The 21,531-nt window shown below is 40.2% G+C and overlaps 4 protein-coding genes across 42 annotated transcripts in view; 3 read left to right on the plus strand and 1 right to left on the minus strand.

Annotated features, from left to right (window-relative positions):
* TSR2 (TSR2 ribosome maturation factor) overlaps nt 1-21,531 on the plus strand; it is a 1,158,091-nt gene that overhangs the window by 926,196 nt on the left and 210,364 nt on the right. Inside the window, exon 1 of one of the 34 annotated variants that reach the window (XM_050777076.1) lies at nt 17,234-17,237. The exons of the other annotated variants lie outside the window; for them this stretch is intronic. The gene's annotated coding sequence lies outside the window, so the exon portion shown is untranslated. Of the gene's footprint in view, nt 1-17,233; nt 17,238-21,531 lie in introns of those variants that run through there. 34 annotated transcript variants of the gene reach the window in all.
* Nucleotides 1-21,531, plus strand: part of GNL3L (G protein nucleolar 3 like) — a 517,777-nt gene that overhangs the window by 158,826 nt on the left and 337,420 nt on the right. The window lies entirely within an intron of this gene.
* The window catches only part of MAGED2 (MAGE family member D2), a 645,534-nt gene that overhangs the window by 31,790 nt on the left and 592,213 nt on the right, over nt 1-21,531 (plus strand). The window lies entirely within an intron of this gene.
* Nucleotides 1-21,531, minus strand: part of WNK3 (WNK lysine deficient protein kinase 3) — a 170,577-nt gene that overhangs the window by 22,687 nt on the left and 126,359 nt on the right. For all 6 annotated transcript variants that reach the window (XM_050776810.1, XM_050776812.1, XM_050776811.1 and 3 more), the window contains exon 21: nt 17,194-17,405. In XM_050776810.1, the coding sequence (XP_050632767.1) occupies nt 17,194-17,405 (212 nt within the window). The remainder of the gene's footprint in view (nt 1-17,193; nt 17,406-21,531) is intronic.

The following is a 21,531-nucleotide window of genomic DNA, read 5'->3' on the forward strand; positions in this document are numbered from 1 at the left end:
AAGAACCTAGACTAGAATTAAAAGGGAATTCTGGGAGAACTAGATGACCATAAGAAACTTTGAAAACCTCTAACATATTCTTGGGAATATAAAAGTCTGACATGCCCACAAAAGACCTAAGAAAGGAGAAGGTGCCAATCACTCACTTCTGGTTGACCTTGAGTTCCTAGGCAAGCATGAAGTAAATCAAAGGTTGTCTTGTCTTGTAAACTGTCTGAAGTTTGATCTCTTTTTTTTTTTTTTTTTTGAGACGGAGTCTCGCTCTGTCGCCCAGGCTGGAGTGCAGTGGCCGGATCTCAGCTCACTGCAAGCTCCGCCTCCCGGGTTCACGCCATTCTCCTGCCTCAGCCTCCCGAGTAGCTGGGACTACAGGCGCTCACCACCTCGCCCGGCTATTTTTTTGTATTTTTTTAGTAGAGACGGGGTTTCACCGTGTTAGCCAGGATGGTCTCGATCTCCTGACCTCGTGATCCACCCGTCTCGGCCTCCCAAAGTGCTGGGATTACAGGCTTGAGCCACCGCGCCCGGCCTGAAGTTTGATCTCTTAACAGAGATCCCTTTGGAAAAGATATCCAGGCAAGGCACTTAGTGAATTCTTCTGACCAATCATGGCTCATCACTAAACGGTACTGGCTCAGATGTGAACCTTGGGAAACCAGGCTTAAAAATTAAAAAATAAATAAATAAAAACAATTCCAACAGGGAGGCCAGGTGTATTGGCTCATGCCTGTAATCCCAGAACTTTAGGAGGCTGAGGTAAGAGTATTGCTTGAGGCCAGGAGTTTGAGACCAGCCTGGACAACAGAGCAAGACCCCATCTTTACAAAAATTTAAAAAATTAGCCATGTGGGCCCGGGCACGGTGGCTCACACCTGTAATCCCAGCACCTTGGGAGGCTGAGCCGGGTGGATCACGAGGTCAGGAGATCGAGACCATCCTGGCTAACACGGTGAAACCCCATCTCTACTAAAAATACAAAAAATTAGCCAGGCGTGGTGGCAGGCGCCTGTAGTCCCAGCTACTGGGGAGGTTGAGGCAGGAGAATGTCATGAACCCAGGAGGCAGAGCTTGCATTGAGCCAAGATCGCGCCACTGCACTCCAGCCTGGGTGACAGAGCGAGAGTCCATCTCAAAAAATAAATAAAATAAAATAAAATAAAATAAAATAAAATAAAATAAAATAAAATTAGCCATGTGGGCCAGGCGCGGTGGCTCACGCCTGTAATCCCAGCACTTTGGGGCAGGTGGATCATGAGGTCAGGAGATCAAGACTATCCTGGCCAACATGGTAAAACCCTGGCTCCACTAATATACAAAGAAAATTAGACGGGCGTGGTGGTGCGTGCCTGTGATCTCAACTACTCATAAGGCTGAGGCGGGGAATCACTTGACCCCGGAGGCGGAGGTTGCAGTGAGCCGAGATCGCACCACTGCACTCCAGCCTGGTGACAGAGCAAGCCTCGGTCTCTCTCTTTTTTTTTTTTTTTTTTTGAGACAGAGTCTCGTTCTGTCGCCCTGGCTGGAGTGCAGTGGCCGGATCTCAGCTCACTGCAAGCTCCGCCTCCCGGGTTTTACGCCATTCTCCTGCCTCAGCCTCCCGAGTAGCTGGGACTACAGGCGCCCGCCACCTCGCCCGGCTAGTTTTTTGTATTTTTTAGTAGAGACGGGGTTTCACCGTGTTAGCCAGGATGGTCTCGATTTCCTGACCTCGTGATCCGCCCATCTCGGCCTCCCAAAGTGCTGAGATTACAGGCTTGAGCCACCGCGCCAGGCCGGCTTGGTCTCTTAAAAAACAAAAACAAAAACAAAAACAAAAACACACACAAAAAAACAAAATTGCCATGTGTTGTGGCATGCACCTATAGTCCCAGGTACTAGGGAAGCTGAGGTGGGAAGATTGCTTGAGCCCAGGAGTTTGAGGCTGCAGTGAACTAGATCCTGCCACTATACTCCAGCCTGGGCAACAGAGCAAGACTATGTCTCTTTGAAAAAGAAAATCTAGCAGGGAATTCAATGGCCATACACTGCAGGGAATGTAAAATTTGTCCAGGAAAATCACTAAATAGCAACAAGAAAAACAACAACAACCCTTGAGGGGTAGAAGAATCTGATACTAGAGTTCTTTAATATATGATTTAAAATGTCCAGTTTGCACCACAAAATTAAGAGACACCAAAGAAACAGGAAAGTATGACACACATGCAGGAAAAAGGGGGACCCAACAAAAACATCCTGGAGGGGGCCTATATTTTGGATTTAGTAGGCAAAGCTTTTATATCAGCTATTATAAATACAGCTGACCCTTGAACAAAACAGGTTTGAACTGTGCAGGTCCACTTATATGTGGATTGTTTTCAACCAAATATGGATAGAAAATACAGTATTCTGGGAAGTGAAACCTGCATATATGGAGGGCTGACATTTTGTATATATGTGCATTCCTCAGGGCCACCTGTGGAACTTGACTGTGTGGATTTTACCATACGCAGGAGTCCTGGGACCGATCTCCACATATACCAAGGGACAAACCGTATATTCAAACTTAAGGAAACTATGCCTAAAAAAATTAAAGTGTGACAACAATATCTCACACCAAATAGAGATGGAAGTTGTTTTTAAAAAGCAAATTCTAGAGCTTAAAAGTACAGTATCTGAAGTGAAAAATTAAATAGAGGGTTCCATTAAGAGATTTTAGTGGGAAAAAGAAATAATCAACCAACAAGAAAACAGGTTAATAAATCCACTTTGAAGAACAGAAAGAAAAAAGAATTAAAAAAAAAAAAAAGGTCGGGCGCCGTGGCTCACGCCTGTAATCCCAGCACTTTGGGAGGCCGAGGCGGGCGGATCACAAGGTTAGGAGATCGAGACCATGGTGAAACCCCGTCTCTACTAAAAATACAAAAAATTAGCCGGGCGCGGTTGCGGGCGCCTGTAGTCCCAGCTACTAGGGAGGCTGAGCCAGGAGAATGGCCGGAACCCGGGAGGCGGAGCTTGCAGCAAGCCGAGATCGCGCCACTGCACTCCAGCCTGGGCGACAGAGCGAGACTCTGTCTCAAAAAAAAAAAAAAAAAAGAGGCCGGGAGTGGTGGGTACGCCTGTAATTCCAGCACTGTGGGAGGCCAAGGCAGGAAAATCACTTGAGGTTAGGAGTTCAAGATCAGCCTGGCCAACATGGTGAAACCCCGCCTCTATTAAAAATACAAAAATTAGCTGGGTGTGGTGGTGCTTGTCTGTAATCCCAGCTACTTGGGGGGCTGAGGCACGAGAATTGCTTGAACCTGGGAAGTGGAGGTTGCAGTGAGCCAAGATCACACGACTGCACTCTAGCCTGGGTGACAAAGCAAGACTCTGTCTCATAAATGAATAAATAAATAGATAAAATAAAAAATTTAAAAATTTAAAAAAGTGAAAGAGCCTCACAGACCTGTTGGACACCATCAAGCATGATAAATATGCATAATAGGAGTTCCAAAAATAGAAAAGAAAGGGTCAGAAAAAATATCAGAATAAATAATAACTCTAAATTTCCAAAACTGAATGACAAATATTAATTTACACATTCAAGAAGCTCAGTGAACTATAACTAAAGTAAATTTAATGAGATCCTTACCTAGACACTCATAATCAAATTGATGAAAATCAAAAACAAAAAGAAAATCTTTAAAGAAGACAAAAAATAGACTTGTCATGTATAAGGGACCTCATTAAAATTAAGAGCTGACTTCTCATCGGAAACCATATAGGCCAAAAGACAATGAGATGACATTGTCAAAGTGTTGAAAGAGTAAGACTATCAAAGAAGAATTCACCTAAATCTTTCAAAAATGAAGGAGACCCGGCCAGGCACAGTGGCTCACACCTGTAATCCCAGTACTTTGGGAGGCTGAAGCAGGCAGATCACTTGAGGTCAGAAGTTCGAGACCAGCCTGGCCAACATGGTGGCACCACGTTTCTACTAAAAATAGAAAAATTAGCCAAGCATAGTGGTGGGAGCCTGTAATCCCAGCTACTCGGGAGGCTGAGGCAGGAGAATCACTTGAACCTGGGAGGCAGAGGTTGCAGTGAGCTGAGATCGCACCACTGCACTCCAGCCTGGGCAACAAAACAAGACTCCATCTCCAAAAAAAAAAAAAGGAGATCCACATAACACTGTGCTATAAACTCCTTGAAAAGGTTGACCTTCTCATAGTAATAGATATCATGCTTTACTTTGCATGTAGTTGGAGATTGTTATGTTTTAAGAAAGTGAGTAACAGTTTTCTATAGGTGAATTTTAATCTATAGAAAAAGAAATGTGTCTTGTGAAAAGTATGTAATACAGTTCAGGGCACCAAACTGTGCACTGTCTTTTGGGAGCCAACTGTTCAGTTGTGAGTGTTCAAAGGTGGACAAAAGCTAGTCTATATACCAGGGGAGAAGTGGATAAGGTAAATATGACTGAGATTTGGAAATAACCAGTTATAACAGTAAAGTAGCCATGCCTCTAGATTTACTCTCTTGTTTACCTATTCTTTATCTCAGAGACCTAATGTTAAGTATCAAAAGCAAAATATTTGTTGTGAAAAAGATTTGAAATAATGGAAGATGACTAATGCTTGGGAACATGCAAAAGGAACTTTATGCTTTCAATGCTCATTCTAATAACTAGTTCTTCTTGATGACTGGAATACAAAGAATACTAAAAAATCTGAATTTAAATCGAACCAAGCATTTTTAGAATAAGACCTTTCCTGAATAATCCCAGCACTTTGGGAGGCCAATGTGGGCAGATCACTTGAGCTCAGAAGCTGTAGATCAGCCTGGGCAACATAAGGAGACTCCATCTCTATTAAAAAAAAAAAATCAGCTGGGCATGGTAGTGTGCACCTGTAGTCCCAGCTACTTGGGAGGCTGAGGTGGGAGGATCACTTGAGCCCGGGAGGTCGAGGCTGCAGTAAGCTGTGATGGCGCCATTGCACTTCAGCCTGAGGGACAGAGAGAGACCCTGTCTCAAACACAAAACAAAAAAGATTGGAATGGAATCGTTATTATTTTACATTATTCCCCAAAACCCTAGAAAGTCTAAATCCAAATGGTTCTGATTTCTTTTACAAGAATGATTTTGTCTTTTCAAATTTTTAGGTGTCTTATTGCATAAGATAAAACTTTATTAATAGACTTATTAAGCAAAATAATTTTTTTCAATTTTGTACTTTTCAGTATTTTTTCTATCAACTTTATGGCAGAAAAGGAAGCATCTATTTTCTTAAAGAGAAGAGTTTTAAATAGCTAGCTATTTTAGCGTTCCTATTAAAATAGGATTCTACTTGTTATATTTAGTTAAAGAAATTTAACCTGGGCCAGAACAGAAGGTGTTAAGAATACCAGATGTTTCTGTGAGCTGGAAGCTGTCACAGCAGTGACACACTTGAATTGGAAATCACCAAAATTTCCTTCTTATTTTCTAGTCACCAAACAAAACACAGGCATGCTTTTTCATACCTTATGTTTTGTAAGTTGAATTGTACCAGGCCCTTTAACAGCCTTTGATCCAAGTTAAGCTAGTCCTTTATGTCCTTGTTTTTTAAAAACAAATTCCATAAATGGAAAAAAAATAAAAATAGAAACACTTCTAATAAAAAACTGAAAATTCATTGCTAGCTGACCTAACTTACAAGAAATATTAAAGTGAGTCCTTCAGGATGAAATAAAAGAATGCTAGTTACTCAAATCCACATGAAAAAAATAAAGCACACTGCTGAAGAGAACTACATAGGTAAATATAATATTCAGTATAAATGTACTTTGTGTTTATAACTCTTTACTTTTCCTATCTGATTTCAAAGTCAACTGCATAAAGCAATAACTATAAAATTGTGTCAATGAGCTTATAACATGTAAAGATGTGTATAACAATAATAGTACAAAGAAGTGAGGGAATGTGTGTGTGTATGTATCACACACATATATATTAGAGAAATGTTTTGTGTACCATTGAAGTTAATTTAGTATTAAACTGAACTAGAGGCCGGGCGAGGTGGCTCACGCCTGTAATCCAGCATTTTGGGAGGCTGAAGCGGGCGGATCACCTGAGGTTAGGAGTTTGAGACCAGTCTGGCCAACATGGTGAAACCCCATCTCTACTAAAAATACAAAAAAAAATGAGCCGGGCGTGGTGACACATTCCTGCAATCCCGGCTGCTCAGGAAGCTGAGGCAGGATAATCGCTTGAACCCAGAGGCGGAGGTTGCAGTGAGCTGAGATTGCGCCACTGAACTCCAGCCTGGGCGACAGAGCAAAACCCCATCTTAAAAAAACCAACCAACCAACCAACCAAACAAACAAACAAAAAAACATGACCAGGTGCGGTGGCTCACGCCTATAATCCCAACACTTTGGGAGGCTGAGGCGGGTGGATCACCTGAGGTCAGGAGTTCAAGACCAGCCTGGCTAACATGGTGAAACCCTGTCTCTATTAAAAATACAAAAATTAGCTGAGCGTTGTGGCAGGTACCTGTAATCCCAGCTACTCAGGAGGCTGAGGCAGGAGAATCCCTTGAACTTGGGAGGTGGAGGTTGCAGTGAGCCAAGGTTGCACCATTGCACACCAGCCTGGGTGACAAGAGCAAAACTTCGTCCCAAAACAAACAAACAAAAAACACAGAACAAAACTGAACTAGATTGCTTTTAAATTAAGAAGCTCATTGTGGCTACCACAAGAAAATAACTGAAAAATATAAGAAAAGAATAATATAGGGCCAGGTACTTTGGCTCACACCTGTAATACCAGCAATTTGGGAGGCTGGGTAGGAGGATTGCTTAAGCCCAGGTGCTGGAGGCCAGCCTGGACAATACAATGAGAGCCTGTACTGGAAAAAAAAAAAAATTTGTTTTTTAATTAGCTGGGCATGGTGCCATGCCCCTGTGGTCCCGGCTACTCAGAAGGCTGATGTGGGAGGATAACTTGACCCTGGGAGGTTAAGGTTACAGTGAGCTGTGACTGCACCACTGCACTCCAGCCTGGGTGACAGGGCGAGACCCTGTCTCAAAAAAGAAGAAAAATGAAAAGTATAGTATAATAGGCCGGTCATGGTGGCTCATGCCTATAATTCGAGCACTCTGGGAGGCTGAGGTGGGCGGATCACCTGAAGTCAGGAGTTTGAGGCCAAACTGGCCAATGTGGCAAAACCCCGTCTCTACTAAAAATACAAAAATTAGCCGGGTATGGTGGTACGCACCTGTAGTCCCAGCTACTTGGGAGGCTGAGCAGAAGAATCGCTTGAACCTGGGAGGTGGAGGTTGCAGTGAACAGAGACTGCACCACTGCACTCTAGTCTGGGTGACAGAGTGAGACTCCATCTCAAAAACAAAAACAAAAAAAGGATAGTATAATAATAATAATTTTATATATATATACACATATATATATAAAGACACAATAGAATTTAAATGCTACATTGGAAAATATCTATTTAACATAAAAGAAGGCAGGAATACGGAGAGTCAGAGGATGAGGAAAAAAAGAAAAAAATCAAAGATGTATAGAAAACAAAGATAACAAAATGATAGGCATAAATCCTACCTTACATTAAATGGAAATGATTTAAATGCCCCAATCAAAAGACAGAGATTGAAGGAATAAAAAACATGATTTAAAGACAGAATTCTGATTTAAAGACAGAAATGCATTCAAAGTAAAAGAATATAAAAAGATATGGCATGCAAGCAGTAACCAAAAGAAAGCTGGATTGGTTGTACTAATATCAGAAATAATCTCTCCTCTAGCCATTCAAAATGCCAAAAGGAATGAAGGCTAAGTGGAAGAAGATGGCCTCCTCTCCTGCTATTGTGAGGAAGCAGAAGGCCAAGAAGGTGATGAATCCCGTTTGAGAAAAGGCCTAAGAATTTTGGCACTGGACAGGACATTCAGCCCTAAAGGGACCTCACCCACTTTGTCAAATGGCCCTGCTATATCAGGTTGCAGCAGCAAGGAGCTATCTATCTTCTGTAAGCGGCTGAAAGTGCCTCCTCCAAATAACCAGTTTACCTAGGCCTTGGACTGCCAAACAGCTACACAACTGCTTAAGCTGACCTATAAGGACAGACCAGAGACAAAGAAGATCATTGGCCCAGACTGAGAAGAAAGTTGCCAGAGGGATGTCTCCACTAAGAGGCCTTTGAGCAGGGATTAAGGCTGTCACCACCTTGGTGGAGAACAAGAAAGCTCAGCTGGTGGTAACTGCACATGACAATGGATCTCATAGAGCTAGCTGTCTTCCTGCCTGCCCTGCATCATAAAATACAAAGGGAAGACAAGACTGGGTTGTATAGTCCACAGGAAGACTTGCACCACTGTTGCGTTCACACAGATTAACGTGGCAGACAAAGGAGCTTTGGCTAAGCTGGTGGAAGTCATCAGAACCAATGACAATGACAGACAGGATGAGATCCACTGTCACTAGGGAGGCAATATCCTGGGTCCAAAATCTCTGGCTCTCATTGCCAAGCTGGAAAAGGCAAAGGCTTAAGAACTTCCCATGGGCTGGGCACGGCGGGATTACATGCCTGTAATCCCAGCTACTAGGGAGGCTAAGGCAGGAGAATCACTTGAACCTGGGAGGCGGAGGTTGCGGTGAGCCGAGATCGTGTCATTGCACTCCAGCCTGGGCAACAAGAGCAAAAAAAAAAAAAAAAAAAAAAACCTTCCCATTAAGCTGGGTTAAATGTAGACTGTTGAGTTTTCTGGACAAATAATAATAATTCTCCTTCAGCCAAAGAAAATGAAATATAAATTAAGACATAACAATTATAAACATATGTGTAACTGCATTCCAAAATACACAAAGCAAAACTGACAGAATTGAGGAGAGAAATTCAACAATGGTTGGAGACTTTTTTTTTTTTTTGAGACAGAGTCTCAGCTCTGTCGTCCAGGCTGGAGTGCAGTGGCAAGATCTCGGCTCACTGCAAACTCCACCTCCTGGGTTCACACCATTCTCCTGCTTCAGCCTCCTGAGCAGCTGGGACTACAGGCACCTGCCACCACACCCGGCTGATTTTTTGTATTGTTAGTATAGATGGGGTTTTACCATGTTAGCCAGGAGGGTCTTGATCTCCTGACCTTGTGATCTGCCCACCTCGGCCTCCCAAAGTGCTGGGATTACAGGCGTGAGCCACCACGCCCTGCCAGTTGGAGACTTCTACGACTCACTTTTAATAACTGATAGAACTAGGCAGATGATCAACAGAGAAATAGAAGACTTGAACAGCCCTCTAAACCAACGAGGCCTAACAGACATATATGGAACATTCTACCCAACAACAGCAGAATACATACTTTTCTTAAGCATACATGAGTTCAAGACCAGCCTGGGCAACATAAGAAGACATTGTCTCTAAAACAAATAAAAAAAAAAAAAAAAAATAGCAGGACATGGTGGCATGTGTCTATAGTCCCAGCTACTTGGGGAGTCTGAGGCAGAAATATCACTTGAGTGAGACCAGGAGGTTGAGGCTGCAGTGAACCATGATCATGCCACTACACTCAACCCTGGACAACAGAGTGAGACCTTGTCTCAAAATAATAAATTATTATAATATAATTTATATAATATATATTATATAATATATAATATAAAAATATATAATTTATATATAATATATAATATAAAAAATATAAATTATTATAAAATAATAAATTATAATAGAATAATAAATTATTATAATAAAATAATAATAATAAAGAAGCATAAGACCTGTACACTAAAAACTAAAGATGATTGCTGAAAGAAATTTAAAGACAACCTGGCTGGGTGTGCTGGCTCACGACTGTAATCTCAGCACTTTGGGAGGCTGAGGCGGGTGGATCACATGAGGCCAGGAGTTCAAGACCAGCCTGGCCAATGTGGCAAAACCCTGTCTCTACTAAAAATAGAAAAACTAGCCAGGTGTGGTAGTGCACATCTGTAATCCCAGCTTGCAGTAAGCTGAGATCATGCCACTGCACTCCAGTCTGGGCGACAGAGAGAGACTCTGTTTCAGAAAGAAAAGAAAAGAAAGGAAAAGAAAGGAAAAGAAAAGAAAAGAGAAAAGAAAGATATTTAAAGACAATCTAAATAAACAGAAATATATCCCATGTTCACGGATTGGAAGACAACATTTTAAAGATAACAACACTCCCCAAATTGATATATAGATTCAATACCCTATCTAAATTCCAACTGTTTTTTTCCCAGAAATTGACAAGCTGATTCTAAAATTTATATGAAAATTCAAATTACCCAGAATAGTCAAAACAATCATGAAAGAGAACAAATTTAGAGAACTCAATTTACACTTTCAAAACACATGATAAGCTATAGGAATCAAGACAGTATGGGATTGGCGTAAGGACAGACACAGAAATCAATGGAATAGAATTAAGATTACAGAAATAGGCCGGGCACAGTGGCTCACGCCTGTAATCCCAGCACTTTGGGAGGCCGAGGTGGGCGGATCACCTGAGGTCAGGATTTTGAGACCAGCCTGGCCAACATGGTGAAACCCCATCTCTACTAAAAATAAAAAATTAGTGGGGTGTGGTGGCATGCGCCTGTATTCCCAGCTACTTAGGAGGCTGAGGCAGGAGAATCGCTTGAACCCAGGAGGCGGAGGTTGCAGTGAGCCAAGACAGCACAACTGCACTCGAGCCTGGGCAACACAGTGAGACTCTATCTCAAAACAAAACAAAACAAACAAAAAAGAAATTATAGAAATAATTCATGACCTTAAATTAGGCAATAAGTTTTTTTCTTTTTTCTCTTTCTTTTCAATTATTATAGAGTCAATGGTGAGCCAATGGAATTTTAGATATGACAGTAAAAGCACAAGCAACAAAAGAAAAGAAACAGATTAGATTTTAAAACTGTTAAAAACTTTTTGTGCTTCAAAAGACACTATCAAGAAAGTGAAAAGACAATCCAAGAATAGGAGATAATATTTGCAAAATCGTATCCAGTAAGGCTCTAGTCCCTGGAACATATAAACACTCACAACTCAACAATTTCTCTACATTCTCTCCAACACTTGTTCCTGTCTTAAAACAATTTTTTTTTTTTTTTGCCTCATATGTCCTATGTCCTTGGGGATTGCCTTTTTAAATTTCAGCCATTTTAAGTGGGTATAAAGTTACATCTCATTGTGCCTTTGATTTACATTTCCTTAATAACTAATGTTATGGAACATCTTTTCATGTATTTATCAGTCATTCATATATCTCCTTTAGAAAAATGCCTATTTGAATCTTTTGCCCATTTTAAAATTGGATTTTTGAATCTTTTATTGTTGAGTTGTTGAACCCTCATGCCCTGCTGGTGGGACTGTAAAATGGTGCAGCTATTTTGGAAAAATAGTCTGGTAATTCCTCAAAAGATTAAACATAGAGTTCCCATGTCATCCAGCAATTCCACTCCTACATATCTATCCAAGAGAAATGAAAACGTTATGTCCACATAAACATTTGAACACAACTGTTCATAGCAGCATTATTCATAATAGCAAAAAAAAAAAAATAGAAAACAACACAAATGTCTAACCACTGATGAATGAATAAAATGTGGCATATCCATACAATGGAGTATTATTTGGCAACAAAAAGAAATGAAGTACCAATACATGTTACAACACGGTTAAACTTTGTAAATACTATGCTAAGTGAAAAAAGTCACAAAAGACCACATAATGTATGATTCCATTTACATGAACTGTCCAGAGTAGGCAAATCTTATTTTATTTTATTTATTTTATTTATTTTATTTTTTTGAGACAGGTCTTGCTCTGTTGCCCAGGCTGGAGTGTAATGGCGTGAACATGGATCACTGCAGCCTTAGCCTCTTAGGCTCAAGTAGTCCTCCTGTCTCAGCCTTCTGAGTAGCTGGGACTACGGGCGTGCGCCACCATGCCTGGCTAATTTTTTTATAGAGACAGGGTCTCACTTAGTTGCCTAGGCTGGTCTCAAACTCCTGGGCTCAAGCAATCCTCCTGCCTTGGCCTCCCAAAAAAGAGCAGGCAAATCTATAGAGACAAAAAATACTTTAGTGATTGATGAGGCTGGAGAATGGGGGAAGAGGGAATAAATGGGGGAGCTACTACTCATAGAAAAGGGGTTTCTTTTTGAGGTGATGAAAGTGTTCTAATGGATAAACATACATTTTAGTATTATGCAGCAATAAAAAATGAAGTACTGATACATGTTATAAAATGTTTGACCCCCAAAAACATTATAAGTATAAGAAGCCAGTCACAAAACCACATATCGTGTAACTGTATTGATACGAAATGTTTCAGCATAGGCAAATCTATAGAAACAGAAAGCAGATTTGTGGTTGCCTGGGGCCTGTGGTTGGGGGTTTGGGGTAGTGGAGCTACAATGAGGGATGACTATGAATATGTACATGTTTCTTTGTGGAATGTTGAAAATATTCCAAAATCAAATTGTGATAATAGCTGCACAAGTCTGTAAATTGTATAAGTTTAATGAGTGAACATTATGATATGTGAAATATCTCAATAAAACTGTAATTTTTTAAAAAAATTAAAATTAAGAAGCAACAGAAATACTTACTTTCCAACTCATTTATAAGGCAGGTTTTCCCTGATATCAAACCAGAAAAAGATAAGATCAAAATTTTCAAAATATAAAAAAAGATGAAAATTGTAAACCAATATACTTATTGAACTTAAATTAATAAAAGGCATCTACAAAAACTTACAGTTAACATTGTAATTTATGGCAAAAGACAGAAGGCTTTCTCCTTGGAAGAACAAGGCAAGGATGTCCAATATAAAGTTTTAGCTAGTACAATAAGAAGAAGAAATAAAAGGCATAAAGATTGAAAAGGGAGAAACAAAAAAGTCTGTATTCGCAGAGGACATAATTGCTCACTCATAAAATCCCAAATAATTTATAAGAAAACTTCTAGAACAAATATGTTTAGCAAAATCTTCAGATGTAAGGTCGATATACAAAAATTAATCATATTTCTCTACCAATATATGATTGAAAACTCTGTAGAAATAAAAGAAATCCTTAGGTATAAATAAAACAAAACACATATAGGATCTGTAAGCCGAAAACTATAAAAAGCAGATAAAACATATCTAAGAAGACCTGGAGAAATAAACTGTACACCAAAGCCCCATGACATGCAATGTGCCTATATAACAAACCTGCATATGTACCCCTCAGCCTAAAATAAGAGTTAAAAAAAGACAAAAAAAGGAGAGATATCCTACATTTATTGATTGGAAGACTCAGCACAGTAAAAGTGTCAATTCTCCCCAAATTGATATATAGATTTAACATAATTCCAATCAAAATCACAACAGGATTTGTTTAGATTTAGTCAAGTTGATTCTAAAATTTATAAGAAAAGGAAGAGGAAGTAGAGTAGCTAAAACAGTTTTGAAAAAAACAAAGTTTCAGGAAACATAATATCTAATTTTGACAATAATAATTTTAAAAGTTGCTATAAAACTACAATAATCAAAATAGTGTGGTATTGGTGAAAGGACAGACATATAGATTAACTGGAACAGAATAAAGAGTGCAGAAAAAGATTGACACATATATGGCTAATTGATTTTTCAAAAAGGTACAAAAGCTATTCAATGGAGAAAGGACGGTCTCTTCCACAAATGGTAATGTAATAATTGAATATCAGTATGCAAAAAAGAACCTCACCCAAAACCTCACACCTTATACAAAAAGTAATTCCAAATGTGTCATAAATCTAAATGTAAACATAAAACTATTAAACTTTTAGGAGAAAACACAGAGGAAAATCTTTGTGACCTGTGTTTAGCCAGAGTTCTTAAATATTACACCAAAATCACAAGTTTTAAAAAATTTGATAAAGTATACTTTATTAAAATCATAAACTTTTGCTCTGCCAATGATACTGTTAAGAGAATGAAAAGAGGCCGGGCGCGGTGGCTCATGCCTGTAATCCCAGCACTTTGGGAGGCCGAGGTGGGTGGATTACGAGGTCAGGAGATCAAGACCATCCTGGCTAACGCAGTGAAACCCCCTCTCTACTAAAAACACAAAAAATTAGCCGGACATAGTGGCGGGCACCTGTAGTCCCAGCTACTTGGGAGGCTGAGGCAGGAGAACGGCGTGAACCTGGGAGGCGGAGCTTACAGTGAGCCGAGATTGCACCACTGCACTCCAGCCTGGAAAACAGAGAAAGACTTTGTCTCCAAAGAAAAAAAAAAAGAATGAAAAGACAAGCTACAGACTCGAATAATATATTTGTAAATCATATGTCCTACAAAGGATTTTTATCAAAAATATAGAAAAAAACTCTCAAAAATCAACCGTATGAAAACTAACAACCTAATTTTCTAAAATGACAAAAATTGTTGCCTCTGGGATAAACTGAGTGAAGGGTACACAGGTACATAGGATTCCTCTGTATTATTTAACTGCATGTAAATCGACAATTATCTCAATGAAAATTTCAATTAAAAATAAAACAGGATACAAAAAAATAGCAACAGACTTGAACAAACAGTTTACCACAGAACACAAATAAGTACAAGAAAAAAATGCTCAACATCACTAACCATTAGGGGAATGAAAATTATAATAAAATAACCACTTTATATCACCAAATACCTATTCGATTGGCTAAAAAAAAGAATACTAGTAACACCAAGTGCTGAAGAACATCAGAAAAACTGGAAGTCTCGCACATTGCTGACAAAATGTAAAATGATACAGCTGCTTGGGAAAATGGTTTGTTTTTTAAAAATGTAAAATATGCATACCATATGATGCAGCAATCTCATTTCTGGGTATTTCATCCAAGTGATCTGAAAACTTATGTTCACCCAGAAAGCTGTATGTGACTATTTACGGGAGCTTTATTTGTAAAACCCCAAACTACAAACAACCCAAATGTCCTCCAACTGGTGAATGGATAAACAAACTGTGGTACATCCATTATAACACAAAATAAGTTGCGGAATCCCAAAGACAGTCTCCAGAGACATGTTTTTACCATGAGATCGTACTTCTCTGGCCATGCTTACTTAGAAACAGGTGGACACCTGACTGTAGAACAGCCCAACTATAGGCCAGGCAATGGCTCTGACCCATTTCTTCGCATGAAAAAGATGAGCAGGGACAGTCAAATTTTCTGTCCCTGGAATCTAACAAAGGTCAGTTAAATAAGGACCTGAAAGTGAAAGAATGCTTTGGGATCACGAGTAACCAATGTTATCTAACAACCAGTTTTGGGAAAGCAGAAATTATGCATAAAATGAAGCCATTTGGGAATGCAACAGAATAAAATAAAGTATAGCTATTAGTGATACTGTATCAGACTGAAGGTTCATGTACTTCTGCTATTAAATCCCCAGAGCTGCCTTCAATCTAAGTTTACCCTTTAATTCTGTCTTTACAAGATCATCCAAGTACAGTTCCTGTTCTTGGGTTCTGTATTAGTTGTCTATTGTTGTTGTAACTAATTGCCAAAAACTTAGTGGCTTCAAACAACACAAATTGATTGATCTTATAGTTCTCTAGGTTACAAGCCTAACATGGTCCTCACTGGCCTAAAATCAAGGTGTTGCCAGGGCTGTGTTCCTTCTGAAGGCTAAAGCAGAGGTCTGTTCCCTGGCCTTTCCAGCTTCCAGAAGTTGCCTCCATTCCTTGGTCTGTGGCACTCTTCCTCCATCTTCAAAGCCAGCAATGTTGCACCTTTCTGACACTGTTTCCCTTTTCTCTGACTCTTCTGTGTTTCTTCTCTTCTACTTTTAAAGATCCTAGTGATTACACTGGACCTACCTGGATAATCCAGGATAATCTCCCTATCTTAGAGTCAGCAGATTAGCAACTTTAATCCCACCTGCAAGCTTAATTCTCGAGACTTTGCCATATATCCTACCATGGTCACAAGTTTCAGGGATTTGCACATGGACGTTTTGTGGGGGAATTATTTTGCCTACGACAAGTTCTGCTGGGATTTCACTTATGTCCTTACAATACACCCTTAACCCCCACCTTGACTATGCACATATAACCAAAGAGGCCTGACCTGATTAACAACTTCTTTATTAGTTAAGTAGAGACTGATGCTCTTACTTTTCAAAGTCAAAGAAGTATATTTTACTAATATTCTTATAACTAATAAATGAAGATCTCTTCAGATAAGAGCATGAGTATAGATACATGTATACATTTCTTTTTTTGACACGGAGTTTCATTCTTGTTGCACAGGCTAGAGTGCAATGGCATGATCTCGGCTCACTGCAACCTCTATCTCCCAGGTTCAAGCGATTCTCCTGTCTCAGCCTCCCAAGTAGCTGGGATTATAGGAACAAGCCACCACGCCCAGCTAATTTTGTATTTTTAGTAGAGATGGGGTTTCACCATGTTGGTCAGGCTAGTCTCGAACTCCTGACCTCAGGTGATCCACTTGCCTGAGCCTCCCAAAGTGCTGGGATTACAGTCCCAAAGTGCTGGGATTACAGGTGTGAGCCACCGCGCCTGGCCAGAGAAAATATATATATATATGTATTTTAGATGGGGTTTCGCACTTGTCACCCAGGCTGGAGTGCAATGGCGCAATCTCGGCTCACTGCAACCTCCGCTTCCTGGGTTCAAGCAATTCTCCCGCTTCAGCCTCCTGAGTAGTTGGGATTACAGGCGCCTATCACCACACCCAGCTAATTTTTGTATTTTAGGTAGAGATGGGGTTTCGCCATGTTAGCTAGGCTGGTCTTGAACTCCTGACCTCAGGCGATAGGCCCACCTCAGCCTCCCAAAGTGTGAGGATTACAGGCGTGCGCCACTGTGCCCGGCCAAGTGTATTTTTAAGATTATCTTGTTACCAACAAACTCTCCAACAAACTCTAAATGCTAGACCAGAAGTTCCCACTGACTGATAACATTTCAAAAATTACTGTGGGGATTGGCATTGGGCTTCCAGCTGCTGGTTTTCCAAATAAAAGCATGAAGCACACTCAGCTTCTCTCTACAGTCTATCAATTATCCTAATCATTATTACATAAAAGGATATTTAACACCAAAAACAGAAAATAATCTCAGAATAATGTGTACTTCTTTAAATTATTTTAGCCTAATTAAAAATAAATTGTATTATAATCATTTTTCTCATTTTGCTAATCTTGGACTAGATTTTTAAAAAATTACTTTTATGACCGATTTACCTGTAGCAACTATGCCATTGTCCACATGTGTCAAGGACTGGGGGCGGCTTCGAAGTTTGCTTTTGAAAGATCTTGGTCGACGTGGTGATGCAGGTGGCAAAGGAATCTCAGTAGATTGGGTTTTGCTATCTTTAATTGACCGAAGGCGTTCATAGAGCTCCTGCAGCTCCTTATTCTGCTGGGTTTGAAGATTTACCACCTCCTGAATGTGTCTGAATGAAAATCATGCAAAAAGCATTTTAATGGCACTGGCTCCATAAAGATGAGCCAAGAAACTCTACACCAGTATAAGTAAAGTTTAACAAGGAATTTAGATTAAGAATGGGGAAATAGAGACTGGGCACAATGGCTTACGTCCATAATCCCAGCACTTTGGGGAGCCAAGGCAGGAGTATTGTTTGAGGCTAGAAATTCAAGACAAGCCTGGGTAACGTAGGGAGACTCTATCTCTCTTAAAAAAAAAAAAAAAAAAAAAAAAAATTAGCTGGGCATGGTGGTGCATGCCTGTAGTCCCAGTTACTCAAAAGGCTGAGGTGGGAGGATCACTTGAGCCCAGGAATTCAAGGCTGCAGTGAGCCAAGATCACACCACTGCACTCCAGACTGGGTGACAGAGACCCTGTCAAAGAGGAAGGAAGGAAGGGAGGGAGGGAGGAAAGAATGGGGGAAACACAGAGTATTTTCACAATTTCCAGAGGGGAAGCGGGAAATGCCTTCCTAAGCATAACATTAAACTATAAGAATCACTCATGAAGAAAAAGATGAACAAATTTCTAAAACTGAAATACAGTGAAAGTCAGTAAAACAAAATGTAAAGTCAAATAGTATTAATAATATTAACATTTTTGCCAGACGCAGTGGCTCACGCCTGTGGGAGGCTAAGGCAGGAGGATCGCTTGAGCCCAGGAGTTTGATACCAGCCTAGACAACATAGTGAGACCCTATCTCTCTGAAAAAAAAAAAAAAAAAAAAAAATCAGCCAGGTATGGTGGCATGTGCCTGTAGTACAAGCATCTTGGGATGCTGAGGCAGGTAGATCTCTTGAGCCAAAGGTAGAGGCTTCAGTGAGCCATGACAGCACCACTGCACTCCAGCCTGGGCGACAGAGCAAGACCTCGTCTTAATAATAATAATTGTAATAGTAATAAAAGAAAGAATAAATAAAAATCGGTGAAGAAACCATAATGCTAAAAGAACACTGAAGGCAGAATAAATTATTATTTTTTGTTTGTTTGTTTGTTTTTTTTTTTTTGAGACGGAGTCTCGCTCTGTCGCCCAGGCTGGAGTGCAGTGGCGCGATCTCGGCTCACTGCAAGCTCCGCCTCCCGGGTTCACGCCATTCTCCTGCCTCAGCCTCCCGAGTAGCTGGGACTACAGGCGCCCACAACCACGCCCGGCTAATTTTTTGTATTTTTAGTAGAGACGGGGTTTCACCGTGGTCTCGATCTCCTGACCTTGTGATCCGCCCGCCTCGGCCTCCCAAAGTGCTGGGATTACAGGCGTGAGCCACCGCGCCCGGCCAGAATAAATTATTTTTTAAGATCCCTTCTAGGCCAGGCGTGGTGTCTCATGCCTGTAATCCCAGCACTCTGGGAGGCTGAGACAGGAGGATGGCCTGAGGCTAGAAGTCTGAGACCAGCCTGGGCAACACAGGGAGACCTCATCTCTACAAAAAAATTTAAATATTAGCTGGATGTGTTACATGTCTGTAGGCCCAGACACTTGGGAGGCTGAGGTGGGAGGATGGTTTGAGCCCAGGAGGTAGAGGCTGCAATGATCCGCAACTGCACCACTGCACTCCAGCCTGGGCAACACAGCAAGACTCTGTCTCAAAATAAAAGATCCTTTCCAGGTCTTGTGTTATATGAGGTTATGAGAATTCATGTCTCACATTCAAAATTAAGCACATATTCACAACCAGCCAGTTACAAAAAACTAGCCAGCTACAAAAGCTACCAGTCATTTGACAATGGTTTAAAAGAACCATTAAAAACAGCAATAGAAGGCCGGGCACAATGGCTCATGCCTGTAATCCCAGCACTTTGGGAGGCCGAGGCAGGCGGGTCACGAGACCAGGAGATTAAGACCATCCTGGCTAACACGGTGAAACCCCATCTCTACTAAAAATACAAAAAATTAGCTGGGCATGGTGGCGGGCGCCTGTAGTCCCAGCTACTCAGGAGGCTGAGGCAGGAGAATGGCATGAACCCAGGAGGCAGAGCTTGCAGTGAGCTGAGATCGCGCCACTGCACTCCAGCCAGGGCGACAGAGCAAAACTCCGTCTCAAAAAACCAAAAAAAACAAAAAACAAACAGAAAAACAAACAAACAAAAAACCAGCAGTAGAATACTTACATCACAAATATGAAACTGCTTTAATAACTTTTATTATAAAAAGTATCAGTGTACATATACTGTATACTACTTAATATATAAGTTGACATATACATAATGTAATGTCAAGCCTGTATATATATTTTAAAGTGGAATATCAGCCTTCTGGTGATGAATATTTAAAGTATATATTCACAATTTTCTTGCAAGCTCAAGTCAAAAACACTGAAACAAGTTAGAGAGAATATATTATAATTATCTATCACTGGAATGACAGTTTTGGGTTTTTTTCCTCCTCGAGGCAAGGCCTTAGAAACTAAGAAATTTCCAAGGATTTTAACCTGCTTTAATTCTTGAAGCACTCAAACACAGCATCCAAATGGAGCATTATTCAAGCTTGTAAGAACTTGACTAAAATCCAGATTTTTATTTTATTTTTTGAGATGGAGTCTCGCTCTGTCACCCAGGCTAGAGTGCAGTGGTGTGATCTCAGCTCACTGCAACCTCCGCCTCCAAGATTCAAGTAGTTCTCCCTGCCTCAGCCTCCTGAGTCGCTGGGATTACAGGCGCCACCACGTCCGGCTAATTTTTGTATTTTTAGTAGAGACGGGGTTTTGCCATGTTGGCTAGGCTGGTCTCAAACTCCTGACCTCAGGTGATCCACCCACGTCGGCCTCCTAAAGTGCTGGGATTACAGACATGAGCCACTGCGCCCAGCCAAATCCAGCTTTTTACATGCCTATATTTTTAGTCCTCCCTGGTTCTCTCTGCTTTACAAATTAAGTTCCAGAACAGTGCAGGAATTCTCTAAAGCATAAGATACATTAAAAAATTGCTAGAGTTGGTTTCAACTTTTCAAAGTAATGGCATGGGGTCATCAATAGGAGGCTAGTAATTAACTTATGAGTATATGCATATACTGGAATACTTTGAAACAGTCAAAAATATAATGATACAGGTATATATCCAAGATACCATGAAATGGTAAAGAAAACCAAGATATAAGAACAGTCTTGCAGTGTAAGTTACTATTTGGGGGAACAAAGAATGAAATATGCATATTTGTTTGTACGGTTATAGACTAACTGGATATACAAGAAACAGGTAATATTTATTGTGTGTAAGGAGAGAACCTGGGTAGTTCAGCTGCAGTGCTAGGAGGGAGACTACTGGTTACCCTTTTGTACCTTTTGAATTTTGAACCATGTGGATAGAATTAGAATTCAGCAACTTAATATGAATTTCTTTTTTTTCTTTCTTTTTTTTTTTTTTAGACAAAGTCTTGCTCTGTTACCCAGGCTGGAGTGCAGTGGTGCACAATCTGGGCTCACTGCAACCTCCACCTCCCAGGCTCAAGCAATTCTCCTGCCTCAGCCTCCCAAGTAGCTGGGAGTACAGGCATCTGCTACTATGCCTGGCTAATTTTTGTATGGTTTTTTTTTTTTTTTAAGTAGAGACAAGGTTTCAAAATGTTGGCCAGGCCAGTCTCGAACTCCTGACCTCAGGTGATCCACCTGCCTCTGCCTCCTAAAGTGCTGAGATTACAGGCATGAGCCACCATGCCCAGCTGGCTTGAATTTCTTTTTTTAAAATGACCTATTTTATAAAACTAAATACAAAACAGCATTCTATTGACAAAATATATTATCATAATCTCACTAGTGAAGGTTGATTACCTCAGTCACCAAATAATAAGCTTGATCTTGAAAGTATCTTACCTTTTCCTAAAGAAGATGAACCACTATCTCTGATTATAATAAATCAGCTGTTTACTTATCAAATGTGAAATTATATAAGAATAGTTGTAAAATCTAAAACCAAAAGTCCTTAAGAATAAGGACTGTAAAAGTTAACAAAAGGAGTAATTAAATCATATTGGTAAATAAGCAACTGTAATAGTCTTGAGACTATGAAAACATTTTATATATAAGAACTTTTTCTCATTCATAAATGTTTAGCATTAGCATTCTTTGTAGTTTTCAATCATTAAAATGTCAACAATCCTA

This window comes from Macaca thibetana, chromosome X (genome assembly GCF_024542745.1).
Source record: "Macaca thibetana thibetana isolate TM-01 chromosome X, ASM2454274v1, whole genome shotgun sequence".
Taxonomy (NCBI): domain Eukaryota; kingdom Metazoa; phylum Chordata; class Mammalia; order Primates; family Cercopithecidae; genus Macaca; species Macaca thibetana.